We start from the raw sequence: 23,814 nt of genomic DNA, 5'->3' as shown, positions 1-23,814 counted from the left end.
CATGTGCCCCCGTAACTTTCCCTTCATAGCCACAGAAACTTGTCCGCGAGTATAGATGTTTCGATTTTGCGCTACAACATGCCCGCAGAACGGTTGCTTACAAGCCTAATTAATGAACTTTACGTCATTACGTACTCGTTTATCGGAAGTGTTCGTGCACGTGATGTCCACGAATAACAAAAAAAAAAAAAAACAAGCGGCACTCGCGTAACTCACATATACATCTACGTGAAAGCCGGCGATGTTTTCATCACTAACTAAACATAAACGTAAACGTAAACAATTGAACAGTTACTTCATGAGCCATTAGCGTTGCCTTCTCGAAAAAGAAAAAAAGCAATAATCTTGAGACACGTACCGTTCACTCCTATTTCACACGCTGTTAAAAACGAATGAACCGTAGGAATTACTAAAGTCTGCAGTTTTCTTTTTCCACAAGTCGAAAACAGACAGCAGACTTCTGCGACCTTGAAGAATACCATCCCAATTTCCACCGAATCTATTTCTTTCTATAGCAGTTGCATTACGAATTTAAATTGCTTGTAATTAACCACACGCCTTAAAACGTTGCCCGCATACAACTCACCCGTTTGCACTGCTGCCCGCATATAACGCTTTCGAGCATTCAAATGCATTTGTTCTTTTCTGTTTGCATTCGTCTTTATATCTTTTTCATCATGTTACCGAGCCAGTTGGCCCCGTTGTTCTTACTTTTGCTTAAGGAATTCTGTGTCAAGGCTGTACTTCACCCCCGCCTCACATTCCCATCAATAATAATGCCCCCCATTCAATCAAATTTCATTTCGGTGGTTTCTAGTTCTCCCAGAACAGCAGGCTGAATTCCACGCTGTAAGTCAACGACGCACTTTGATATTTGCCTACACGTCACCCATAACGTTCCCATATATCCATGAATTATAAACAAGGTCACTCGTTTAGTTCATCTAGGACACCGCAGTTGTCTGCTATAGCGCATGATAATAGAGAGAAAGCGAGCAGTTCGTTAATTATTTGCGAAAATACTCATTATCTCGTTATTCCCGAAGCGTTAGCGTTTCGCCACACATTGCACCTAACACGGCCCCAGTTTCTCACCGAATGTGAATACGGTGTGACAAGGAGTCTTCTCGAGATATGGGGAAGCATAGCAAATGACAGCCGCATAATGTATTCGAGCACTCAATGAATTACATCGGCTGTAATTACGAAGGCTGTAATTATGTACATTAGCTATATTCATGACCCCCCCTTCTCATCCCTTTCCTTTTCAACAAATTTCGCCTCGGTAGAAGGAAGACGGCATTCTGCGCCTTTCGCATAACGTTCCGAAGCACCTGCATGCGTAAGTTACTCGAAAGGCCGCAACTCACCCACGCACTCTGACATTTGCTTACACATCCCCCCCCCCCTTTTTTTTACCACCATCTACAAAACGAGTCCCCCGTTCAGTTCGCCGAGGTCCTCAGGTAAAGATATCGTGCCTCGTAAGCACTTAACGACTGTAATTAGGTCAGGAACGTTAAACATATATATATATATATATATATATATATATATATATATATATATATATTGCCTATCACGCCTTATGTGAGCTTGGTGTCATGCGCAACTGTCATGCGACACGGGGAAACAGCGAGTAACAGCCGCGTTAAGGACCTGCTGAAGCAATCTTTATGATGGCAATTATATACTTAACAACACAGATTTAACATAGCACGCTCATTTGCCATAACGTTTCCGACATTTACACCAAATAAGAGCTAGGTGCATGCAATTGCAGATCTCTGTAGAGTGGGCTAAATTATGCGCCATTCGTAAAACGTCTATAAAACGCTAGACGAAGTACTTTGATACGTAATTTACTACAAGAGCAGTAATTAACCATAATTCTTTGTGCTTCGCCTACTCATTACCGGTAACATTCCCTTTATCACAATATCTAAACAAGTTATGCCTCGTTCCTTGTAGACACCAGGAAAACCAACCATACGAACCTCGTATGACACATGAAAGTATAAAGAAGCCAAGTAATTGAGTATTCGTTTACTAAGCTCACATTTATACCAGAAACGCTGACGTTTCGCCACACATTATACTTAACATGCCCCCTGCTTTCTCCAAGTGCAATATCGGTTGCGCGTAGACTTATCTTGAGACCCTGGGAAACATAGCCTAAAACGGGCATATAACGCCTTTCGCGAAGGCTGTACTTAATTGACGCTCTCAAAGCCATGCGCTCGCCTCGCGCACAATGTGCCCTTGATTCACACAGAAGGTCAACTTTTTGGCGCGTCGAGTTCTTTCAGGAGACTGGGCAAGCTTTCTACCCGGTTCGTTACATAGGCTTGTGAAGCTTTCGGTACACGTCCCCCGTCACATGGCCCCGTTCTCTGCAAATTTAGAACTGCTACCACATGCTATCACCTGAAGTACTGTTCAAGTTCGCCGAAAATATATCATTTACCTAGCCGCGTCCATGACCGCATGTATACGTGAGATTCCGGAACGACGATGTTAGAACCATTGAGAGAATTCTCTGCGGTGCAACCCATCTGTTTACCTGTCTATCGTGGATAAATCAAGGGAGATCTTGAGCGTATAAGAATCTTTGGGCTGGACTTGATTCTCCGCGATAAGGTGACCTCGCCGCCTAAGGGACTATCTGGCTGAGCTATCTTGGTTGCTCGGTCACCATAGTGAGAAGTTCAAATCCTCGTATTAAAGGAGGTTCTTCTTCTCTTTTTTAATCTGAGGGTGGTAAGCTTGAATTCACCTCCTCCAGTACATTAAATCTCCAGGCTTGGAGTGGCGCCTGACACCGGCAAAAGATGCAGAGAGCCAGTGGGGATATACTAATCCAGGTACAACCAAATTAGGCAGACCCACTAAGCCTAAACAAAAGACACTCTCTCACCAGAACAGATACTGGCCTCCTTGGTGCAGTATTCGGCCACTCCATCCCAAATGACTTCTTCGATCAACCAATGGTCCTCAGTCCCCAGCAGCTGCCGAGCACCTGACTATAAGGCGGTGGTCAGACCTGTAACGCAGCAGTGGGTGCTAAAAATCTCTGGACCCAGACCAGGCCGGCAATGGAAAATGACCCTGGCAGCGTTTAACACCCGAACTCTCACCAGTGAAGCTAGCCTAGCGGGACTCATTGCGGAACAATCAGGCCTTCTATGGTATATCATTGACCTTGGTGAGTTTAGAATAACTGGTGAGGCTTATACAGCCCTGACTAACGGCCATATCCTCTGCTATAGAGGACTCCCAGATACGAAACAATGCGGGGTAGGATTTCTAATCCACAAGGACATATCGGGCAACATTGTCGAATTCTACAGCATTAATGAGAGAGTAGCAATAGTCTTAGTAAAATTTAATAAGAGGTATAGATCAAAGGTAGTACAAGCCTACGCTCCAACATCCAGTCACGATGATGAGGAAGTAGATCAGTTTTATGAAGATGTTGAATTAGCAATGGGAAAAGTGCAAACTCAGTATACCGTAGTAATGGGCGACTTCAATGCAAAAGTGGGGGAAAATGGGGCTGGCGAACAAGCAATTGGCAATTATGGCGTCGATTCTAGGCACGCTAGAGGAGAGATGCTGGTAGAATTCGCAGAAAGGAATAAGCTGCGAATAATAAACACCTTTTTTCAGGAAGCGCAGCAACAGAAAGTGGACCTGGAAAAGCCGTAATGGTGAAACAATGAAATTTACTTCATGCTTTCTGCTAATCCCAGCATAGCGCAGGATGCAGAAGTGATAGGTAGAGTAAAGTGCAGTGATCATAGGTTGGTGAGATCTAGGATTCACGTCAATTTGAAGAGAAAAAGAGTAAAATTGGTCAGGAATAAACAGGCCAACCTACACGTAGTAAGGGTAAAAGCAGACCAATTCAAGCTGGTACTTGCAAACAAATATGCAGTCTTGGAACAAAGATAAAGCTAAGATAGAGGTAATGAATGAAACCGTAACTAGGCTGGCTTCAGAAGCAGCTATTGAAGTGGGAGGTAAGGCACCAAAGCAAGCAGTAGGTAAGCTCTCCCAAGTAGCAAAGGACCGAACAAAGAAACGACAAAGAATGAAAGTGTCCAACTCAAGAGATCAGATGGAATTCGCGGAACTGTCAAAACTGATCAACAAGGAGAAAATAAGGCATATTCGAAATTATAATGTAAGAAAGACTGAGGAAGCAGTAAAAAATGCACGGGCCCCAAAGTACTCATTTGCTGTAGCTACAGTGTACCCTAGCCACCTATTGTTGATAATTAGAAAGTTAACTACCGTAACTTCGCTCATTACCCACGTTATTGCGGAAATCGCTTTATATCTAGAGGCTGTCAATCCGTACACTCTTATGGTAAGCATAACGTTACCGTGATTTATATTTTTTTCTAATTTTAAAATTTTGATGCAGCTAAAGAAAAGGCAGCCTGTATATTGCTGTGACTATATTACCTCATCGCAAATAAAATATTTGTATAGGATAAACAAATATTTTTTGTGCAATTTTTATAGGTTAACCGAAAACTCACTCGAGTTCTGTGCGTATTCCGCCGCCGCCCTCTTTTGCCCCCGGCAACATGGCCGCAGGTGGCTTCACTCGCTTCCGTAGGCGCCCAGCGACTCGTTACGTAAGTGGCGCCTCCATAGACGACGGTCGTTTTGCGAACATCCGGCAGGCACAGAAGTTATATAGAAGGCTATGCACTTACCTACGTTGCGGGATTTGTCCATAGTGTGGATTGGTCTAAAAGCGGGCGGTACGTATTGTGCCACGAAATAGCTCGTTGAGATGATCACCGTGTGTTGATGAGGAACATGATTTCCATACTACGGTTAACATACCCTCAACGGGGATCGCGGGCACGAAGCGCATTCGCGTGTTGATGATGATGATCTCTCTGCAATGACACATACGCACAACGGGTACAGCCACATTACAACGGGTAATCGGCAAAAAAGCGGCCGGTATACTTAAATCATGTAAGAAGAAATATAAGCGCTTTGTCACATTACGTAGCACAGGCTAACGAGAGCACGTGTGTGAGCCAGTTTCTTTGACGCCAGTTGGCGAAGGAAAGAAAAGGGCAAATTCATAGCATTTCATTATCCGCTTCATAAAAGCAACATAGATTCCAACATGTGCATTGGATCGCCGTAATGTTTTTTAGAGACGTATGCTTTTGCAACGCGGATTCACAGAGCGCAGGTGTAGTGCGTTCTCGCGGGTGGAACTTGCCCTGAATTCTTAATCCATATATATATATATATATATATATATATATATATATATATACACTTCCTGAAAAATACAAAGGGATTGTGACACTTTCCTTGTTTTTAGTTGCCCAAGTTCTTGAGTTCAGCTTGAGGTTTGCAGAGCCACGCAGGTATGCCGCTCCAATGACAGCGTCCTTCAAGAGAATAGTAGGCCGCCGCTGTTGAATGACTCGTGCCTCATTTTCTGTAGCGGAATACACACGAACTTTTTGTCGGCAGTCAACCTAGCTGATTGCTTCGTTCGACCTCTTCTCGCTTTGCTTGTTCACGTTTGCAACTTTCAGATCATGCCTTAAAGAGACCCTGAAACGCTTTTGACCATTTTCTACAAACGTACTGAGTCGTTAGAGTAGGTCCTTCTAATCATTAATTAAAACATCTAAGTGCCCCGCGTAAAGCGTGTAATTTATCATAAGGTTTTAAAAATGCACATCGCTGCCGATCGCAGCACACTGCTCGGCGAAATATTAAGCCGCCCCTACCCATATGACCGATATCACCCATACGTCAGTGGGGCGAGCTATCAGATTGGCTGACCAGAGCGCGTGATCGATAATTTTTCCAACTTTATGGTAAACAAATGATCTTCGTAATAGTTGGAATATTAATTAATTTGTTTTTATGAAAAGAAAGTAACATAAAAAGAATGCACAAGGACAATTTTTCAGTACAATTAAGCACTTCCGGCACACAGCAAGTGTCGTCTGCTTGTGTTACAACGTACTCCATTTTGGCGGGAACTCCGCGGTCAGAGTCGGTCTTAGTCTTTTCGCGAGCACTATGATTCGACTTTGTTGCCTTGTGGACTGCAAACGTAGCGACTGGCCATATGTCAAGCTGCGACATCGTGTCCCTCTGCAAGGCAGCATACGAGCGAACTGGCTGCTGCGCATCGGGCTGCCGCTATCCGATCGGCGCCAGGATTTGCGCGCTTGTGGCCGTCACTTTACAGCGGAAGCTTACTAACGCAATAGCGTTTCGCGAGTCCGGTATCACGGCTAATGCAAGCGCAAGGGGACAGAGTTTGGCCGCTTGACTGTGCCGTAACGGGATGAGCCATGAGATGAGCAGAAGGGCCAATGTGAATGGTCTGCACGGTGCAGCCACCTGGTGGCACAGAGCTCAACCATACACAGTAGCAGCAACGAAGTGTATTCTTCTTTGCTGCTGGTGTGTATTTTTCGCAGGAGGGTAATCGTCAACACGTTGTTCTTATAAATGTTTAAAATGTTTTACACTTGCTTAGAGCAATATTAGCGCTTTGTTTGGCTGGTTAAGCGCCGCGTCAACAAGTGTATATGGACCGTGCAGACCGATCAGGCCGCTCAGTACGTCTACGCTAAAGTTCCTTCATCAGCATGAGTTTATGCCTCCAGCCATTTGCCGAAATGACCAGCTTGCCTGTGGTTACCGGAATACAAGACACGTTCGACGCTACGACAGAATGCTCGCAACGCACGCTGCTTCGATAGCTCTCGCTTGGGGTCGACGGCCAAGCGGCTAGCGGAGAAGTCTCGCACGGGCGGGGGCGAGCTCCAAAACAAACGGAAGTGGACGATGTGACGTCGCATCGTGACGCAAACCAGTGAAGGCGGAGCTTAGCCCCGCTCGCTCGGCGAATGAGTTGAGGAGGAAAAGAATGGCTATGGAGGAGGGTAACTTCCACGGAGGAAGGAAACTAAGGAGAGGCCCTGACGTCACTCTTTGTGAAGCAAAAGTGAAGCCGGAAGTTGGCGTTGCTCATGGCGATGCTCCGCCTTTTGGGCCCCCCTCCTCTCTAGTTTACATCTTTCGCGAAACCACGCCGCGCTGCGCGTGGTTTCGCGCGCGGAGCGCGTGCGCTCGCGCAACATCCGGCATAGCACGGTGCAGGTAACACAGCGCAACAAGACACGGTGACTAACGCAAACCCGCCCACACAGCGCCTACACAGCGCCTACCACCAACCTACCAGAGCAACACGTGTGAGCGCTCAAAACCATAACAACGCCGCCATTGTGGCCCAAAAGGCGTGGCCATACAACAAAAAAAATAAAAAAGCTGCAAAAAAATGAGAACCTACTACGTCATTTCCGCCACACTTTTCTCCTAGCGCGCGGAGGGGGTAGGGCCTCTCCTTAGTTTCCTTCCTCCGTGGTAACTTCTAATCGCTTGTAGCTCCATTAATACGTAACGCTTCACTTAAATTGTGGTGCGTCTACGAAATTTATCCGAACCGTTTCAGGGGCCTTTTAAGGCCCTGAAAACACTTTTTTCCCACCATTTCCGTCGCGAACGAAGGCAGTTTGGCATCTCAAGTTGCTCCTCAAATATGAAAAAACGCTACGTTAGCATCAAACTTTTCGCTCGGAAATCGGACAAGGCTGGTGATGTGGGAAGAGCAACGCTATATTTGCTTAGAAGGTGGCTACGCAGCTCGCAGATTATTATTATTAAGCTCCCTTGCCAACTCTATCGCTTTGGCCGAAAACGACACTCGCAGACGAACTTCGCGCAAATTCCTACAGCCGTTGGACCCGTCCTAGGTGGCGCCACTAAATTTCTGACCAACTTTGATTACTTACATAAACATTTGAAAGTAAAAAAAAACATAAGCAGTATAAAAGATGCAGAAATAATTTTGTGTTTAATTTTGCAAACTATTGTCGAAATTGTTACAATAATTCGTTGAAAATGAAAAAATTACTTGCGAAAGCTTTGTAATCCTATCCACAGAGGCCCTTTCCGTCGCATGTTTTGTGTGTGAGCTCCTTTTATTTCCATCCAGCTGCAGGCAAGTGAATTTATATCCATTGTCATCTTCCTATGGGTAAAATTTTATTCTCTAACTATTAAACTGTGTGGCTGCGTCATGCGCAGTGCTTTACTTGTGTGTGATGATTTTGAGCGCGTGTCTTGTCATCCTCTGGTTCTGGCATGGCGCGTCTTGGGCATCGGCGCCCCTTTTATTTCGTCGTCGCACTGTAAAAATTGCGTTAAGCAATGCGACAATAAATTATTAAAAGCAGAAAAAAGAAGCTTCCTCGTTCCGTTACTTTCTTTGACATTTTATTTGATTTGCCGCAAGTTAAATGCTGTTGGCGGATGAGCCACCGGCTCTAGTTTCCCGACTACACCGCCGGCATCCACAAACTTAATTTTTAGTGCATGAACAGCCCCTTCTCCTTCGTAAGTGGATGGAACTAACTTTTCTGTGGTTCCTGCCCGTGCCCTAATTCCTAGTTTTATTCATGCAGATTCACAAACACAAAACATGCCTGAACTCAGCGCACAAGATTCAAAGCGGGAGCCCAAAGTTGAGGACAAAGTGACTGTGGAGGATGGTGAGTAGACTTACACTGTCGTGTGTTGTGGGAGTTGTGTGAAGTGCTAGTCTGTTACAATGAGCTCGGAGCGGTGCTCCCGCCATTATTGACCGTGTATCAGAAACCCAATTTAACTGTGTACTGCCGTGACACGATATCGTTCTGCAGTTTCACACAGTTGTGGTGCCTGGTAGCCCACGGATGATCGGCCGTACGTAAGCCTCCTGGCATAGCGCTGTGCGATGTCCCTTGTTCGTACATCCTCCAAATCGCGTATGAATCGTGTGGGTGGTCTATTGTAATCGTCTTCATGGAACCCATTTGTGCCGCAGCCGAGTTTACTGCAATAACAGCCTTTCGTTTAGGTTGTTAAATGTTCGACAGTTCCTTTGATCTGAAGTGTGAAAAATGTTGCTGTTTCAGCCAGTGACACCGACTCTGGCAGCGATGACTCGGCGCCAGAACTTGAAGATGACATTGGAAAAGCAACTGGACAGAGCCAGGTAGGGATGTGAAAGCCAAGTGTTTGTTGATTAAAGGGTAGGCAGAGCAACAATTGTACTGAACTTATCCCACTATTTGCATTTACTGGAAGGCTCAAGTGTATTTGATGCAGTGCATTCTGAACGACTTGCTGCCTCATTCCGTGTTCCACTTCGGGGATGTCAGCAATTCTGGCTGATGCCGGTTATAGCAAGAAGCATTGCCATATTAGCATCATATCGGTCATTGAGTGACAATCTGCACTTTGATAGTGTGTTTGTTAACAACTGCATACAAATGTCATTGTGGAGTGTGTAGCTTTCAAGGTGTGGTCTTCTTTTAGTGCTGCTAAACAGAGAGAGTGATTCAATCATTGCTATACCCGGTCACACAGGCCACTGCTGACCTCGATTGGCTCCCTAGCACATGCGCAAGGGGGAGAAATCCGATCTCGATCGTGCTTCTTTATGATCGAAAGCGCTCAATGCGACTGTGGTATAAATTTCATTCCATCTCTGGGAACTAGTTGAACTTAAAAATAATGGCTCAGGGACCCACCTGTCATAAATACTTAGCGTGTGCAAAACCAAAAGGCTACACAAGTATTGGCACTGCGTATGTTATCAGAAGTGTTGATGCAATTACTGTTACGGTAAGCTTGCTTGTAGGTTAAGGTTGAATACCCAGTTTCGCAGCTCACACTTCAGTATTCAAGAATTTTCAATGCGAAAAGGGCAAGGTGGCACAAGCGTACCAACTACGGCAGTGGGCAAAACATACAGGAAACAATTCAACATTTATTTGGGAACACTATGCTTAATGTACTGACAACATAAATTTCAATCAAATGGCATTGAATAGGAAGGGGTAACAAATGTTAACGTAGTTAAGTTCTTCAGTTAGTGACTGTGGTTGAACTACTAGAAGTACAAGCTTATCAGTAATGGAAGATTAAGCAAGAAAAAAAAAAGGAAAATGTTCAAGTCAACGTTCAAAATTATGTACCATTAACAACTCTTATATTGTTTTGATACACGAAAGTAAAGCTTCAGGTAGACTGCTACATTCTCGTATGGTTGCAGAAAGGAATGGATTGCCGAAAGTGTAGGCTGAGTAGTGTGGGCACTAAATGTTCAAAAGTTTAAAATGCGCAGTTACCTAAGCATCTGCGTTCGCTTACCATGTGTTTATTTCATTGCCGCGTTGTTCCTCACAGATTGCACAGGCAGCAGGCATTACAGAGGAGCTGGTTAGCAAGGCCAAGCAGAGCAGAAGTGAGAAGAAGGCGCGCAAGCTGATGTCCAAGCTGGGGCTTAAGCAGGTCCAGGGCGTCTGCCGGGTGACCATCCGAAAGTCCAAAAACATCCTCTTCGTCATCACCAAGCCCGACGTGTACAAGAGCCCTGCGTCGGACACCTACATTGTTTTTGGAGAGGCCAAGGTGTGTGTCTTGATAGTGCTGCCATCCTGTGCCTTTGCATATCCTCTTCAAAAGCTAGTTTGAGCTTAACATCTGATAAAGCAAACATTACTGGTGTAACATCAAATTCTTTAGACATGAATTCTGTTCTCAGGGTGTTTATTGTCACGGAAGAATGGAGTTCTCACTGTGGTCACTTTGAGTCACGGAAGTTAATAACTGCAGTGTTTATGGCAAAGCTAACAGTATGTCTGAAGGAAGCGAGGTTTCCAACTGAACCTGCCTAATCCACAAACAATTGTGTACTTGTGACTGCGAGCCTGGCCAGGTGGCTGAAATATTGTGAAACACGTGATTAAATCAAATCTGCTAGTACTTCGTGCCTGCTTTACAGCTCACTGGTAGTACCGGTTGCCTAAAATAATGGGCTGACATAGGCTACTACAGTGGGATCTCGTTGATACGATCTTCACGGGGACTGAAATATAAAACATCCTCTGAATATTGTATCATTCAAAGCAAGCTCCGAGAAAGGTATCTAAGTACCAGAAAAGAAAGAAAAACATATTCTGCTGAATTCTATCAGTGAGAATCCACTGTATAAACCACCAAATTTTCCTTTTGTCTGAACAAACAGTGTCATAGACGGCTAGGGAATTTTCAATGAAAGTGTTCGGGAAAACCTAGAAAAATAGGGGACTTTAAAAAATGCCAACGTAACAGGTGCCCTGATTTTGTTCTTATCAATAAAAACACCAGTGCTGAGTTTTATAATGCAGGCGAGGCTAGGGGTGAGGGGGTTCTGTAAGTATGCACCCAGTGGACATGTTCGGTACGTCTGCCACTGAAGTTCCCAAGCTGGGGCACACTTGAGAATGAGTCAAGCGCCCACAGCCAATCACCACTTCAGCATCAGCCGAAATGGACCTGCATAATACGTCCTCAGGTCACTGTTTGGGCCGTTGGCAAAACAGGAAAGGGAACTTAAATGTTGACAGGTCACTTGTTGGGTCATTGATGAAGCAGGAAAGACATACAGCCACTGGCCAATTTCTTGATTGTGCAGCTTTTCAGGCCTGTTCGATTTCTTGGACTTCATTAATGGTGCCCAAAATTTCTGATAATGTGCGTCCAATGTCAGTTGTCAACATGTCCAGGTGCACAGATGTCAACATATCCACATGCACACAGTAGCAGCTGCGACTATTTAGGTTGCCGTCTGTGCTACGCCCGATTTTGGATGAGGTGTCTCATCATTTCTAGTGCCATTTGTCTAGCGTGAGAAGAATTCTGTTAGAGCGAAACTTGTTTAATTTTATTGCAGAGGCAGCTCGTCTGGAAAATTGTAGAAGTTTGCTAAATGGCTAGCACTTGCTTCAGCAATCTTTAACTACGTATACTGACCCACAATCAGGATAAGATAACAGTTGTTTACCAATATTCTTTTTCTTTTTTTCCTTCTTGTTCTGTGTCAGTGGTCTGAGCAGCACTTTGCATATAGTATTAACATATCACCACGGTTGGCTGTTTGTGAGCTGTGGTTGATGAGAGTGCAGTGTAAACAAGTGAAAAAAATCCTTACATTATACTGACCCAGATTTCTCTCCTTAACCTTTTCCATGCCAAAGATAAGAGCCACTTGTCCAAGGATTTCCTTTAGGCTGTTAAGTGACACACGAGTGAGACACTTCATTATTTTGGCATGAATGCTGTGCTAATAAATGGCACCAGCTTCCTGGTCTTTAGGGGAGTGGCAGAAGAACAGCGGAAGTTTCACTCGGATAGGTTTAAAAAATGACAGCGCAGTGTTACAGCTGTAGCAACAACAGCCACCTGTTAATTGCCAAGCATTTATTGGCAAGCATTTGCCACTTTCACAGTATCTATCTAGCCACCTATGTCTTGGTGTCTACCAAAATTGGCATAGTATGACAGGAGTGTATGACGTACATAAATGATAGGTCACGACATGCGTGTCATGTAGGTCATGAGACAGCCGCCTACGTCTTGGTGCTCTCGTGGTCATTTCATCAACTTGGTATCTACAAAAATTGGCATAGTATGACAAGAGTGTATGCCGAACATAAATGATCAGCCAAGACGAATATCGTATGTGTGTCATGTAGGTCATGAAATAGCCACCTTCATCTGGGTCTTCTCATGGTCGTTTTGTTAACTTTGTGTGTACGAAAATTGGCATAGCATGACAAGAGTGTATGACGAACATGAATGATAGGTCATGACTGTGTCATGTAAGTCATGAAACAGCCGCCTTTGTCTTGGTGCCCTTATGGTCGTTTCGCAAACTTGGTAGGCTCCCCCGCGCACTGCTTCGCATAACATCAATTCCTACAGGTTGTGGGATCTGGTGGCTTTTTTTTTTTCTTTCACTACAGTCTATTTTTGTTAGCCCTTATATGTTCATTTATTTTGACCAAAAGTGACCTTATCGCGAGGATCGGCCACTCGGCGCACTGGCATTTGAGCCACGAGGGAAGGCCGAAAAGAATGTAAAATGAAATGGCTTGTTAGAAAATGTAACACCTGCTTTCTTTCTTTTTTTTTTTTCCCTAACGCGATGGTTCTTTTTTTCTCTCTCTCCAGATCGAGGATCTTAGTCAACAAGCTCAGATGGCGGCGGCTGAGAAGTTCAAGGCACCTGATGCAGGCGCTGCGATGGGCGAGCCGGCACAGGCTGCGGTGTCTCAACCTATTGAAGAGGAGTCTGAGGAAGAGGAAGAGGTTCGTTGCACATTCTTTATTCGCGTGCCATATTGCCGATTTTTGCCCCAGTCAAACGGGCAAATTTAGTGTCACTCTCAGCGATTGCGCTTTGCCGTTAGCGTGATTTGTAAGCTGTCACCCGGAAAGGTCTAGTGACACTTCATTTGGATTTGCCAGCAAGTGTATTTGATGAACTCGCCTCACTGTGCAGGAGTGTGTATTCTCGATAGCAGTGCTTCAAGCATAAACAGGTACTTAATGTACAGTCTGTGCTAGTTCTATGTCCAAATATTATGAGTGTCCATGTGACTGCCATGAAGCGATAAGTTAGAAAAAACATATTTTCAGCATTTGTAAGATTGTCCACTGATTCCACCATTTTGACTTTTTGGATTTCAGCTATGTTCCTTGCTTGTATTGGCTAAAAATGAGTAGACATGTTAATGAAATTATACTAGAATATCTATTTCCTCTTTTTTCATAAAGGAGTTATCTTTCCTCATAAAGGAGTGGGCGTTTATAAGATTCTAAATGCAGAGAATCATATCAAGCCCTATGGCTGCATAGATCGTCATGGTCATCAATCCGAAATGGCACTGGATTGCTACGCCACCAAAGTGACGCACGAGGCAAAGTGGATGACTCATTCGAAGTGTCAATGCTGGCTCGAGTCACAGAAAGGAATCGTAACAAATTGTCTTTGACGCTGTGTCGTCGACTGAAGGAGTTAGCAGTGTACAGCCAATGACAGACTTTCCGGACGCCCAATAGTCTGGACGGCTTCGCGGCACCAGCACCTACCCCATAGAGTCTATGTATAAGATTGTCTGAAATTTCGGACACAAGAACCTTTCGCCGTCCGATTTTCCACATTTTTTGCCCTGACCATAGGTCCGAAATGGCATTAATCAAAGCCACCACCACTGCAGCCACTTTGATTACCTTGCCGCCTCGAACCGGCGCTCTCGCATGCATATCTGCTGGCAGCTGTAGCCCCCTTTCGGCCTGCCAGGGGCCATGGAAGCGTCTGAAAAATTGGGCAGCTCAAAAAAACAAATGCATGCCTTTTACTGCCCGGCTCAAATCGCCACAGGCACGTCCAAAATAGCCCTGAAGGCCTACCAGTAGACTTAGGCTTATCAGTGCTCGTACTGTGACAGGAGACTACGAGTGCATGCGTGTATAGATTAAGGAATAAATACAGTGCCCATAACAATGGCCCCTTCCCACTCTTGGTATGCTTCATCACAATACTTCGCATATGCATCACTGTGTAAGGCTGCTGTATTGAGGTGAAGCTGACTTTTCGGGAGCCATCATTGTGCAACGCGCAAGACATTGGCGAGGCTTTTAAAGGCGGAGTCGGCATGGCTGCCAAGAGTGGCGATTTGTTTCAATAAAAAACGGCACCAAGCAGCATGAAGCTCGGTAGCGAACATCAATGTAGTTAGGCTTGGCGTCGCCACAGCACGGATCTGTGTGCGAGAGCACTGGTTTGAGGAGGCGGGATAATGAAAAAGGCGGCGGTGCTGGCTACGATTAATGCCATTTCAAACCTGTAGTTACAGAAAAAGGTTTGGAAAATCGCATGGCAAATGTTTTTGCATCTGAATTTTCAGGCGTCCAGAAAATCAGTTGTTGACTGTATAGTGCTATGATGTTTGTGTAAGGGTAATGAATAGATAATCCATGATTGGTTGGTGCAGGTATTAAATAAAAATTTATATGCCTAACCTCACTAAAACGATAAAATGCATTCAAATGTCATGGAAACATTTCTTCAAGTACAGTAAAACCTCGTTAATTAGGAAAAACGGATCCTGCCAGGTGTATGCATTATTTAATGTAATCAAATTCTTGTTAATTCAGATGTATTCGGCCTCACATCGGTTTATTTGGACAACGCTCGGAGTTCGGCAAGCAGAGAGCGCGGCAAATGTGCGACTCAAAATAGCGACAACGCTAGCCATGAGAGCGTCCAATTTATATGTCCGCATTGCCATAGTCATCTGCAGAAATTGTATGTGAATGACAGGAACGGCGCAATGCTTCGTGCCTATTTGTGCCTTTATGAAAGCCTTTTTACATTTACCGCCACGCACAACACCAGGTTGGCTGCGTGCCTTCAAAACTGTGTAGTTGCTGCCCATGATCGCTTGGATAACAACCGCAGTTTCGTCTGTAGCAGTTGCGGCAGACGGAATTTTCGTATTGACTCGAGTGTGCACATTGGTTGCTTGCCTTACAGAACTGCATGGTTGCCATCCATATCAGTTTTGACAAGCAGTAGTTCCGTTTTGAATCTGTATGCGCATTGCTGCGTGCCTTCACAACTGCATGTTTGCCATCCATGGTCGTGTCGGTAGCGGCCTCAGTTCTGTCCGCATTGGTTGCTCCAAACGGTGGTGTCGTTTTGACTCAATGCAATAGCCACGCGTGCAGTGTCACAAACGCGGCGGAAGCTGTCGAGGGTGAAGAGCGCCGGTTACATTGCTGCGAATGGCCAATCTGCTGGCGACTAGCTGAAAAATAATTGGGATGTACGTGCGGTAGTGAAGTGTGTGTCTGAGACGCAGATACGCCGTGGCCGCGTTGCGAAGGAAGTCGCGAGGCCTTCGCTTCTGCATTGCTTTTGTGCAAAATAGAAACAGGATTTGCTTATTTATTGAACAAATCAAATTGTGTTGACATAGTAGGCGTTTGTTTCTTGTTTCTTTGATACTCTCGATAATCCGACATTCGGTTAACTCTGACATTTTTCTTTGTTCCCGTGAAATCCGAATTAACGAGGTTTTGCTGTATCTTCAGTGAACAAATATGGAGGGAAATGGGCTAGGGCTTTTCCTGTCCATTTGCTTGAGTGCAAGGAAGAAGTTTCATTCAGTTTCTCTATTTATCATCGTGGTGGCTTGAAGAAAGATGAAAGAAATTATGAAGCATTGTGGAAAAGGAAGTAAAAGTCTGCAACTGATCCGCCTTGTTGATGAAATAAGGAAAATAAACGTAAAAAGACGGTCTAGCGAGGTCCAGAAACAGCTGCACAGAAAAGCAAAATTTTATTTATTACCATATTTACTTGAATGTAATGTGACGATCAACCTTCCAGTCATGCAAAATTGTAAAAATAATACTGCGAATGTAATGTGAGATATATGAAAAAAAGAAGTGGTACCGTTATTCAAGGAATTGCAATTCGGGAATGAGGTCACCTCACTCATCACCGTCGTCTGAGGAGGAGACAGGTTTCCGTGGCCAGCGTTCTTGTGTGATCGGTTTCTGAGATAGTTCGTATCGTGAAATTTCACGTGACTCGGCATCAAAAGTGTCCACGACAAGTGTTTCTGGCGTTGTTCCAAGCTCGCTGTCAGTGCCGGGACGAGCAGAGTCTCGCGAAAGCAAATCTCCGAAAGTGATTGCTCAAGAATCAAGTCATCTTCTGTCCTGCAAGCTCTTTTGAGATTAAGTTCTTAAAAGCCCGCACAACCATTTAATTCTGGGGCAGTACCAGGCCACTTCAGTTTCCACAGAGCGCTTCCGACGAGCGGGCCTTCAACTGGTTTAACCATCTGTGAGTCATTGATGTCAAGACTCCGAGTTACAGTGAACTTTCACAACTTCTCAGCCATAAAAATTGCCAATTTCTCGAAACGGCTGTCATACCGAATGCGCCGCATCACCATAACATCGCGAATGAATGGAATTGGAAGCTCGAAAGGCCACGGGGTACTGCAGCACAGTCTCCCGTCGCAAGCACAGTGAAAACGGTGTCAATTCCAGCCAACAAAAAGTTTTGACTTTGGCTGACTTTGTCTCTGGCATTGGATTTGGGACGTAGCGGTACAGGTTGCCAACGCGATGCTGAAAACTGGGAAATTTGGAATATCTCTTTTAAGACGGTCAATTCTGTCGTTATTCAAATGTTGCGTGAGGGTAGAGTTGAAGCGACGAAAATCATGAAAAGAGTTCTTATTACAACTGATTGGATATGGTATATTTCACCGTTGCTGTGAAGTTGCCACATAAGGGGGACCTATATATCACGCTGTCCTTCCTTCCAATGGTTAAATCATTACACATATTTGGTACATGCCTTGTAATTTGCACTATTCTGACTGTGCAGTTTATGGAAATAAACTTTTTTCTTTCCCTTTCCAGGTGGACGAGGCAGGAGTGGAGGGCAAGGACATTGAACTTGTCATGTCGCAAGCCAACGTCTCTCGTGTCAAAGCAGTCAGGGCGCTCAAGAACAATAACAACGACATTGTCAATGCAATTATGGTAAGCGGTGGACATCTGGCTTCTTTTTCCTTTTCCTTCCTTTCGTCTATTCTTTCTTGATATAGGGAAGTGCTGGGGGAAAGCTCTAGAATAGGAGCCTGAAAGAAATGGTCCCGTAACCACAGCATACCGTATTTACTCGATTCTGACGTGCCCTCGATTGTAACATGCACCCGTTTTTCGTGACCAGAAAAAAGGGGGGAAAAAAAAAAAAGCCCTCCATTGTAACGCCTACCCGTTTGCCGTGACCTAAAGAAAGAAAAATCCTTTACAGTACCGCACACCTCATTCTTTCATACAGAAACACAACATTCTCTCATTTGGAAAAGACAATTTACTCCCAATGCACTAAAGTTGTGATAAATAAAGGAAAGTCGCAGTTTCATACGAAAAGCGAAGCATCGATTACGATACCAAATTAGTAGACAGCTATACGAAAAGTAAGGATAGTAGTTTTATCGGCAGTATAAACTTTTAAACACTTGCTTGCTAGCCAATTAACTAGCATGGTGTCACGCGAACACAAGCATGAACAACACGTCTAACTCAAATAACCGTGGAAACTCTTTAAACGCTGGAGTGAGGAAGTGCGGTAGCAGGAGCGAGAGAATAGACCTTTGTTCGGACTCTCGCTTCAACGCAAACTAAGCGACAAGAACACAGCGCGGTACACCTAGATGCGTAGACTCTTGTCCCCGCCGCGGATTACTTTCAACATAGGGGCTGCGCCGCACGTAGCAGCCGCTGGTGTAGAATGCCTCTCGTGTTTGCGCCAGTCCCGCACGCAAGTTTCGGGAACTCCGAACGCCTGTGATGCGGCCCGATTTCTGTCCATCTCCGCACACGTGTTCGCTTACCTTTTAATGGCGGCATCGTGATGAACTCTGCATGTCTTTGCAGCCGGCACTTCCACGCTGATAGAGCAAATGCAGAAAACTGGAAGACAGACGGTGCACTAACCTAAGCCAAAGGAAGCATTGCTAAGCACGCACTACAGCACACGGAGAAAGCTATGGCAGCTAGGCTCGGAATCGCGTACGAACCGGCCATTTCGAAATGACAATGGCGATATGGTAACGCAGATTTACAGTCGTACTCGATTCTAACGCGCCTGCAATTTTTTTACCCGTTTTGTCGGGAAAAAATTGCACGTTAGATCCGAGTAAATACGGTATGCACGAGACAGATTGTGTGTGGGGTGAACCCCAGACACCACTTGCGTCTCGCCATCTTCCGATTGTAGCATCCAGCTCCAAACTTGCTCCTAAAGCTTTGCATCAACAAACATGGCGGCAACCATTAAAGCAATGGCTTGTGCCTAGCACCGAATCTGGGCCATTTCAATGTGCCTGGTCACATTCATGACAAACAAGTGCTTGCATACACAGTCGCTTTTCACCACGTTGCATAGGTGATAAAGACTGAAGGATAAACAACGGTCAGTTGTGAATTTGGTGGTTCATGGTGCTGAACTGGGATGCTTTTGGCTGGTACCCCAGTGTGGATTTCCTAGGCTCATGATGGCAGATAAGTTTGCCGCTTCAGTCTAAGTGCAATAAATTAACTGCTGGTAATGTATGAACACTCGAAATTCTTATTAACTCCTTATCGGTGAGTGTTGCCTTCAGGCAGCATATCAGAAAAGTTGCTTGCTGAATTTCGGTATTAAATATGAAGCTTTGTCTTCAGCCAACATTGCTTGACAAGCAGCAAGCATCATTTGTGGGTTTTGAGCGGGACTGCAGGATGAGGATGAAGTTTGGCATGCTACTTGTTTTCTTTTGAAAGAAAAGACCGGTGTGAGATTTTTTGGCGGCAGTGATGTCGCATACATGATGTAAAGCAAATGAAATTTATACCTATGGTTCACAAATTTCAAGTTAAGCCACGAGGGGCTTTTGGTGAAGCTCACTTCCAGTTTATTGCAGGGTGTTTTCACATTGCTGAAAAAGCTTCCACACTTTTTTTTTTTTTTTCATTGTTTATGCCTGTCCTCAATGTGCTTGCGCATTTAGATAGGAAATAATCATATTTTTGTTGAGTATTTATATGTGCTAGAGAGTTAAAGACTGATATATGTTAAAGGCAGTTCCTTCATCAGCTTTTATATTATAATGTGGCTTTGCTTTCTGGTGGCAGTGGTACAAGTGCAAGATGGAAAGTACAAGTGCAGAACTTTGTCCAAAAAGTTGTGCTTTCTGTGGTGCCCAGAAACTAGCATATGCAAAGATCATTATGATCCCAAACATTTGGTGCCTTATTCTAAATCTGTTAGTACTATTACTCTAGGTGCTCCTGTCTAAGTACATGGGAATGGAGAAATCAATTTATTCTGAATTCACAGCACCAAATTTGACGGTGTTTGTTGCATGCAAAAGAAGTGTTTACCATCTACTAAACGTAAGAAGTGATTTTCTTGTTTAGGCCATAAATTCTTTACATATATTCCCGAGTCAAAACTTAGGCGCCCAGAGACGTGCATTGTCGTTTTAAGATGGCAGTGGGAAACCGAAACGAAATCGAGCTGGTCAGCAACGCCGCAATGTGGTGCTGTGATGCCACCAGAGTGAAACAACGCTCAGTTTGTGTTTGCCTGCAGCAGGGAACAGTGGTGCATTATCATGCAGTATGTTTCCAATGGCACTATGCTGCACACGCTGGGAAATGGATGAGTGAAGATCCTTATCGTAATGGGTTGGTGGTAGTAGCTGTCAGTGGCGACATGTGACGACCTGCTAAATTTGCTGTCACTGGGATAGAAACTGAGCACGGGGCAGCATTTTCATGTGACACAGGCGGGCATGTACAGTACTGCGGAGAAGCTGCCGTTGCGAATGGCTATTGCGCTTATCACGTGTGCCTTCCACTGTTGACATGGGGTCTAGCGGCCAGAAAACGTATTGTACAATCGCAGCTTGGCATTGTACTGAATGTTGGTGTCAAAAGATCATGTTTCCCGATAACTAATTAACTGGTAAAAAAGTAGTGTAACTCTATTCGATAGTTTTTTTGCATTCTTGATTGTGAACATTGGTGCTGGGAAATCCTATAAAACGTGGTCATATCAAAGAGGTTCTCCTGTATAACCCAAATCTGTAAGGTGTACCTATTGAGGCGCATAGAGTGGACAAAATTGATGTTACATCACTATGAAATATACCACTAATTTGGGAGTAGTACTCGTAAGACCTTTCCGAACATTGCAACAATTTCATGTAAGCAGTACACTCGTATCGCATTTGTCCTCTTTCGGAGCCCTGGCAGACACAGTTTAGACAACTGCTATAGTCAGTAATAAAGTAGAATCTCGTTAATACAAGCTCCAAATGGGACTAGAAATTTATTTGAATAAAGCGGAGTTTGAACTAAGAAAAGCCCCATTCATTACAATGCCCGATGAGTTGTGCGGTACAGTGCACAAAACCAAAACCGTCTCTGGGCATTGAAAAAGTTTTACCTTTCCTCCACTAGCACGCACCGACATGTGCCGGAAGAAGCCTAGATTTCTGTAAAGTCCATGTGCAATAAGATTGCGCCTCGCACCGTGCCGTTTGCTTTCGCTGCGAGGGTGAGGCAAAAAAAAAAAAATATGGTGGCTTGATGCGCACAGTCTTTCCGTGTACCCAGTGTTGCAGATGAGGTGATCACTAGGGGTAGGGGGCAGTGAGCGAGTGATAACATGGTCGAGAGCGCACTCCTTCCAAGTCAGATGGGAAAGGAGGGTACACATCGCCTTCTGTTCAGTCTCGGCGACCTGTGTGTCTTTCCTGGTCATGTTTACAGCGCACGACAAAAGCGGTGCATAGGAGAGAGAAATTTTGTTTGAAATAATCGTTGCGCCGTTGATGAAGTTTGAATTCACAGGAGTTTTTCTATGTTCAATTACATAGGACTTTGCCTTGACCAACAACAGAGCAGTTTAAATTGTGCGTCAATTTGCATAAGGAGCTTTCAGATTATTGGGATTTCACTGTCTGTTTTTGGCACAGAGTTAATTGGTTGTGAATTTTGTGCTTCAATTTTTTGTTAAGGCTTCCTCACTTGCAGCAAATTCTGTTAAAGCTATGAGGCCACAATCACAGTTTCGCTGCCTGCAGTTGGTAGAATTCAGCTTTATTTCTTAAATGCAACAAATTTCATTCAAATCATTCGAGCTGTTGTGAAATGAGGGCATTTCCTGTGTTTCACAATATATTATTATTATTATTCAGAAATTGGTGTTGACCCTGAGGTAAAGCTTCCTTCTTCAAGCACTACTTACCATGATCTGTATTGTGTAACTTTTGCTAATAACTGCATTGAGTGCCCAACTCATTATTGAAAAGAGATCTTGAACAATGACTGTAGCAAAGCAAAGTTCCTGACACAAATGTTCTTTTTTTTATGTAAGCAGGCTCCAATATTACTCTAGTGCGTTACCTGCCATGGCATTGCAGTGCTGAGCTCAAGATCATAGGTTCGATCTCAGCTGTGGCAGCCACACTCCGATCGGGGAAAACACAATAAAGCTCTTAGACCAGAGTATACATTTAAGGGCCCCTCACCAGGTCTGGCCGTTTCGAGCTGACAAGCGCAGAACATACATTGCGCGATAACGATCATGTCTGCAAAGTATTACATCACTTTGCGCTGCGGAAAGACCTGAAATTTCAGATCGAACGCTGTTTTCCCTTCTCACAGCTGCCGCGCTCCAAGTCGGACGGTGGCGTCTTCGTGTCCGCAGTGTGACATCGCTCGTAGTGACGCGTGACTTCGATAATTATTCAAGGCAACATCTGTTATTTGTGTGATCTGTTACTTGAATTGATGAATTGAAGTTTAGAGAAATAATGAAACGCACAAACGGAATGTCTGCGTGTTTTTTGTTGTACTTCGCACCGAAGCAAGAGAGATGTACTTCCGCTTCGTCTGCTTGTTCCCACGGTCGTGCAAGTACTGAAACTAGGCCATTTTCTACCCTGTTCCAGCACATGATCATGCTCTGCAATCCGCTTATTCTGCCTCAGTATTCGTGTCGCACAGAATTATACCGCTAGTCATGTTTCCTTGTGCACAGCATGCAATATCGTGTGCTGTGCAAACAAGACAACAGCTTGCGCGCAACGCAGTCAGCGGAAGTGTGTCGCGTTGAAAAATGAAATCAAGGCATATGCGTCACGCAATCTTTGAGGTCTGGTGTGGGAGAACGCAGGGAAGGAATTTCGCTTGCAGAGGCCAGACGGGGAAAGTAGAGAGAGCGTCTTGCTTGGCAGTGGAACCTGCCTGCTGAAATCATGGGTTTGCGGCACTGAAACATTTATATCTCGGCTATTAGTGAGCCAATTCGAAAAATTTTGGTGGCAAAACGCTCCCTAGAGGACATGCAACTTCACTGCCATCACGGGTTTGCCTTTACTGTGGTTGGAATGTACAAGGAAAGAGAGCTGTACAAGATATTGAGTCGCTTTTCTTTTTCTTGCAGGAACTGACCATGTAGCGATGTGCTCAAGGCTCCAAAAATCATGTGGCCATGTTCTGAGAAGAGTTTTTTTTTTTTTTTCCTCCCGTTTGCCTCCCTCGCCTTGTAAAAAAGAAATGTGTGTGAATGTGGAAGATAATTCACCTTTACTCTGCCAGTAGATTGATTGGCAGGGCATCCTTCCCATTCATAGTGTTGTGAGCAGTTACAATAAATTGTAAAGCCCATTGGTTGCTGTTCTTTTCTTTGCTTAGCAGCAGTTACCGTTGTGTGAGTTACAAAAATTACTATGTACTAGAGAGGTCCAGGGGCTTCCTGGGCTCCTTGTTCCATCCATGACATGCCAGCTGACAGTATTGAGCAGTGTTGCTGTTTTAGCGATTTTGTCGCTAGATTCAGCGATATTCTTTAAAAAAACATTGGCAATATCGTATTGAGCAGGGCTGGACGATTGATTAAACTTTCGATTAATCAAAGCTTTAATCAGTCAAGCTTGCCTGGAAACACTATAATAAATTACGAGCTGGCGCTACTTCTCTTGACCTAAGAATTCAAAGACATTCGGGAGAACGTGTGGGGTGGCGTTCGAGACTAGCCAATGAATCAATGGTCAAAACTTCTCACGTACTCCAATCAAAAGAGGGAAGTACTCGTTTTCAGCAAAAAACGAGAAAACAATGCCAAGCCACGTGCTTGTGTTGTTTCAGTGGCGGAAGTAAAACCTCGTTAATTGGAATTTCACGGGACCGAAAAACCGAATGTCGAGTTATCAAAGGCAGTCTCGTCATCTTGTGGCTGATAAGCGCTTGCATCGGCGAAGGCCTCGCGACTTCCTTCACAGCGCGGCCGCG

At 44.5% G+C, this 23,814-nt stretch overlaps 1 protein-coding gene across 3 annotated transcripts; it reads left to right on the top strand.

The window, feature by feature from the left end:
• The first annotated feature begins 7,963 nt into the window (after positions 1 to 7,963).
• On the top strand, positions 7,964 to 23,190 carry Nacalpha (nascent polypeptide associated complex protein alpha subunit). 3 transcript variants are annotated; one of them, XM_075693623.1, is made up of 7 exons: positions 7,964 to 8,068; positions 8,532 to 8,618; positions 9,024 to 9,103; positions 10,300 to 10,524; positions 13,108 to 13,245; positions 17,383 to 17,505; positions 22,967 to 23,190. In XM_075693623.1, exons 2-7 carry the CDS (start codon positions 8,549 to 8,551, stop codon positions 22,979 to 22,981), a joined length of 651 nt encoding a protein of 216 aa, XP_075549738.1. In that variant the 5' UTR covers positions 7,964 to 8,068; positions 8,532 to 8,548; the 3' UTR covers positions 22,982 to 23,190. The 3 variants fall into 3 exon arrangements, with proteins under 3 accessions (XP_075549738.1, XP_075549737.1, XP_075549739.1); XM_075693622.1 differs by having other exon boundaries at positions 8,004 to 8,104; XM_075693624.1 differs by lacking the exon at positions 7,964 to 8,068 and adding an exon at positions 8,769 to 8,811.
• The last annotated feature ends 624 nt before the right edge of the window (positions 23,191 to 23,814 follow it).

The sequence above is a fragment of the Dermacentor variabilis genome, chromosome 5 (assembly GCF_050947875.1).
Source record: "Dermacentor variabilis isolate Ectoservices chromosome 5, ASM5094787v1, whole genome shotgun sequence".
Lineage (NCBI taxonomy): Eukaryota > Metazoa > Arthropoda > Arachnida > Ixodida > Ixodidae > Dermacentor > Dermacentor variabilis.
The sequence above is the reverse complement of the archived record's forward strand: the minus strand, read 5'-3'. Positions and strand labels throughout refer to the sequence as shown.

Bases quoted from the DNA above. Each gene is read 5' to 3' on its own strand.
- Nacalpha (XM_075693622.1), top strand. The intron at 8,619-9,023 runs GTGAGTAGACTT...TTGCTGTTTCAG, and splicing joins CAAAGTGACTGTGGAGGATG to CCAGTGACACCGACTCTGGC. The intron at 13,246-17,382 runs GTTCGTTGCACA...TTCCCTTTCCAG, and splicing joins AGTCTGAGGAAGAGGAAGAG to GTGGACGAGGCAGGAGTGGA.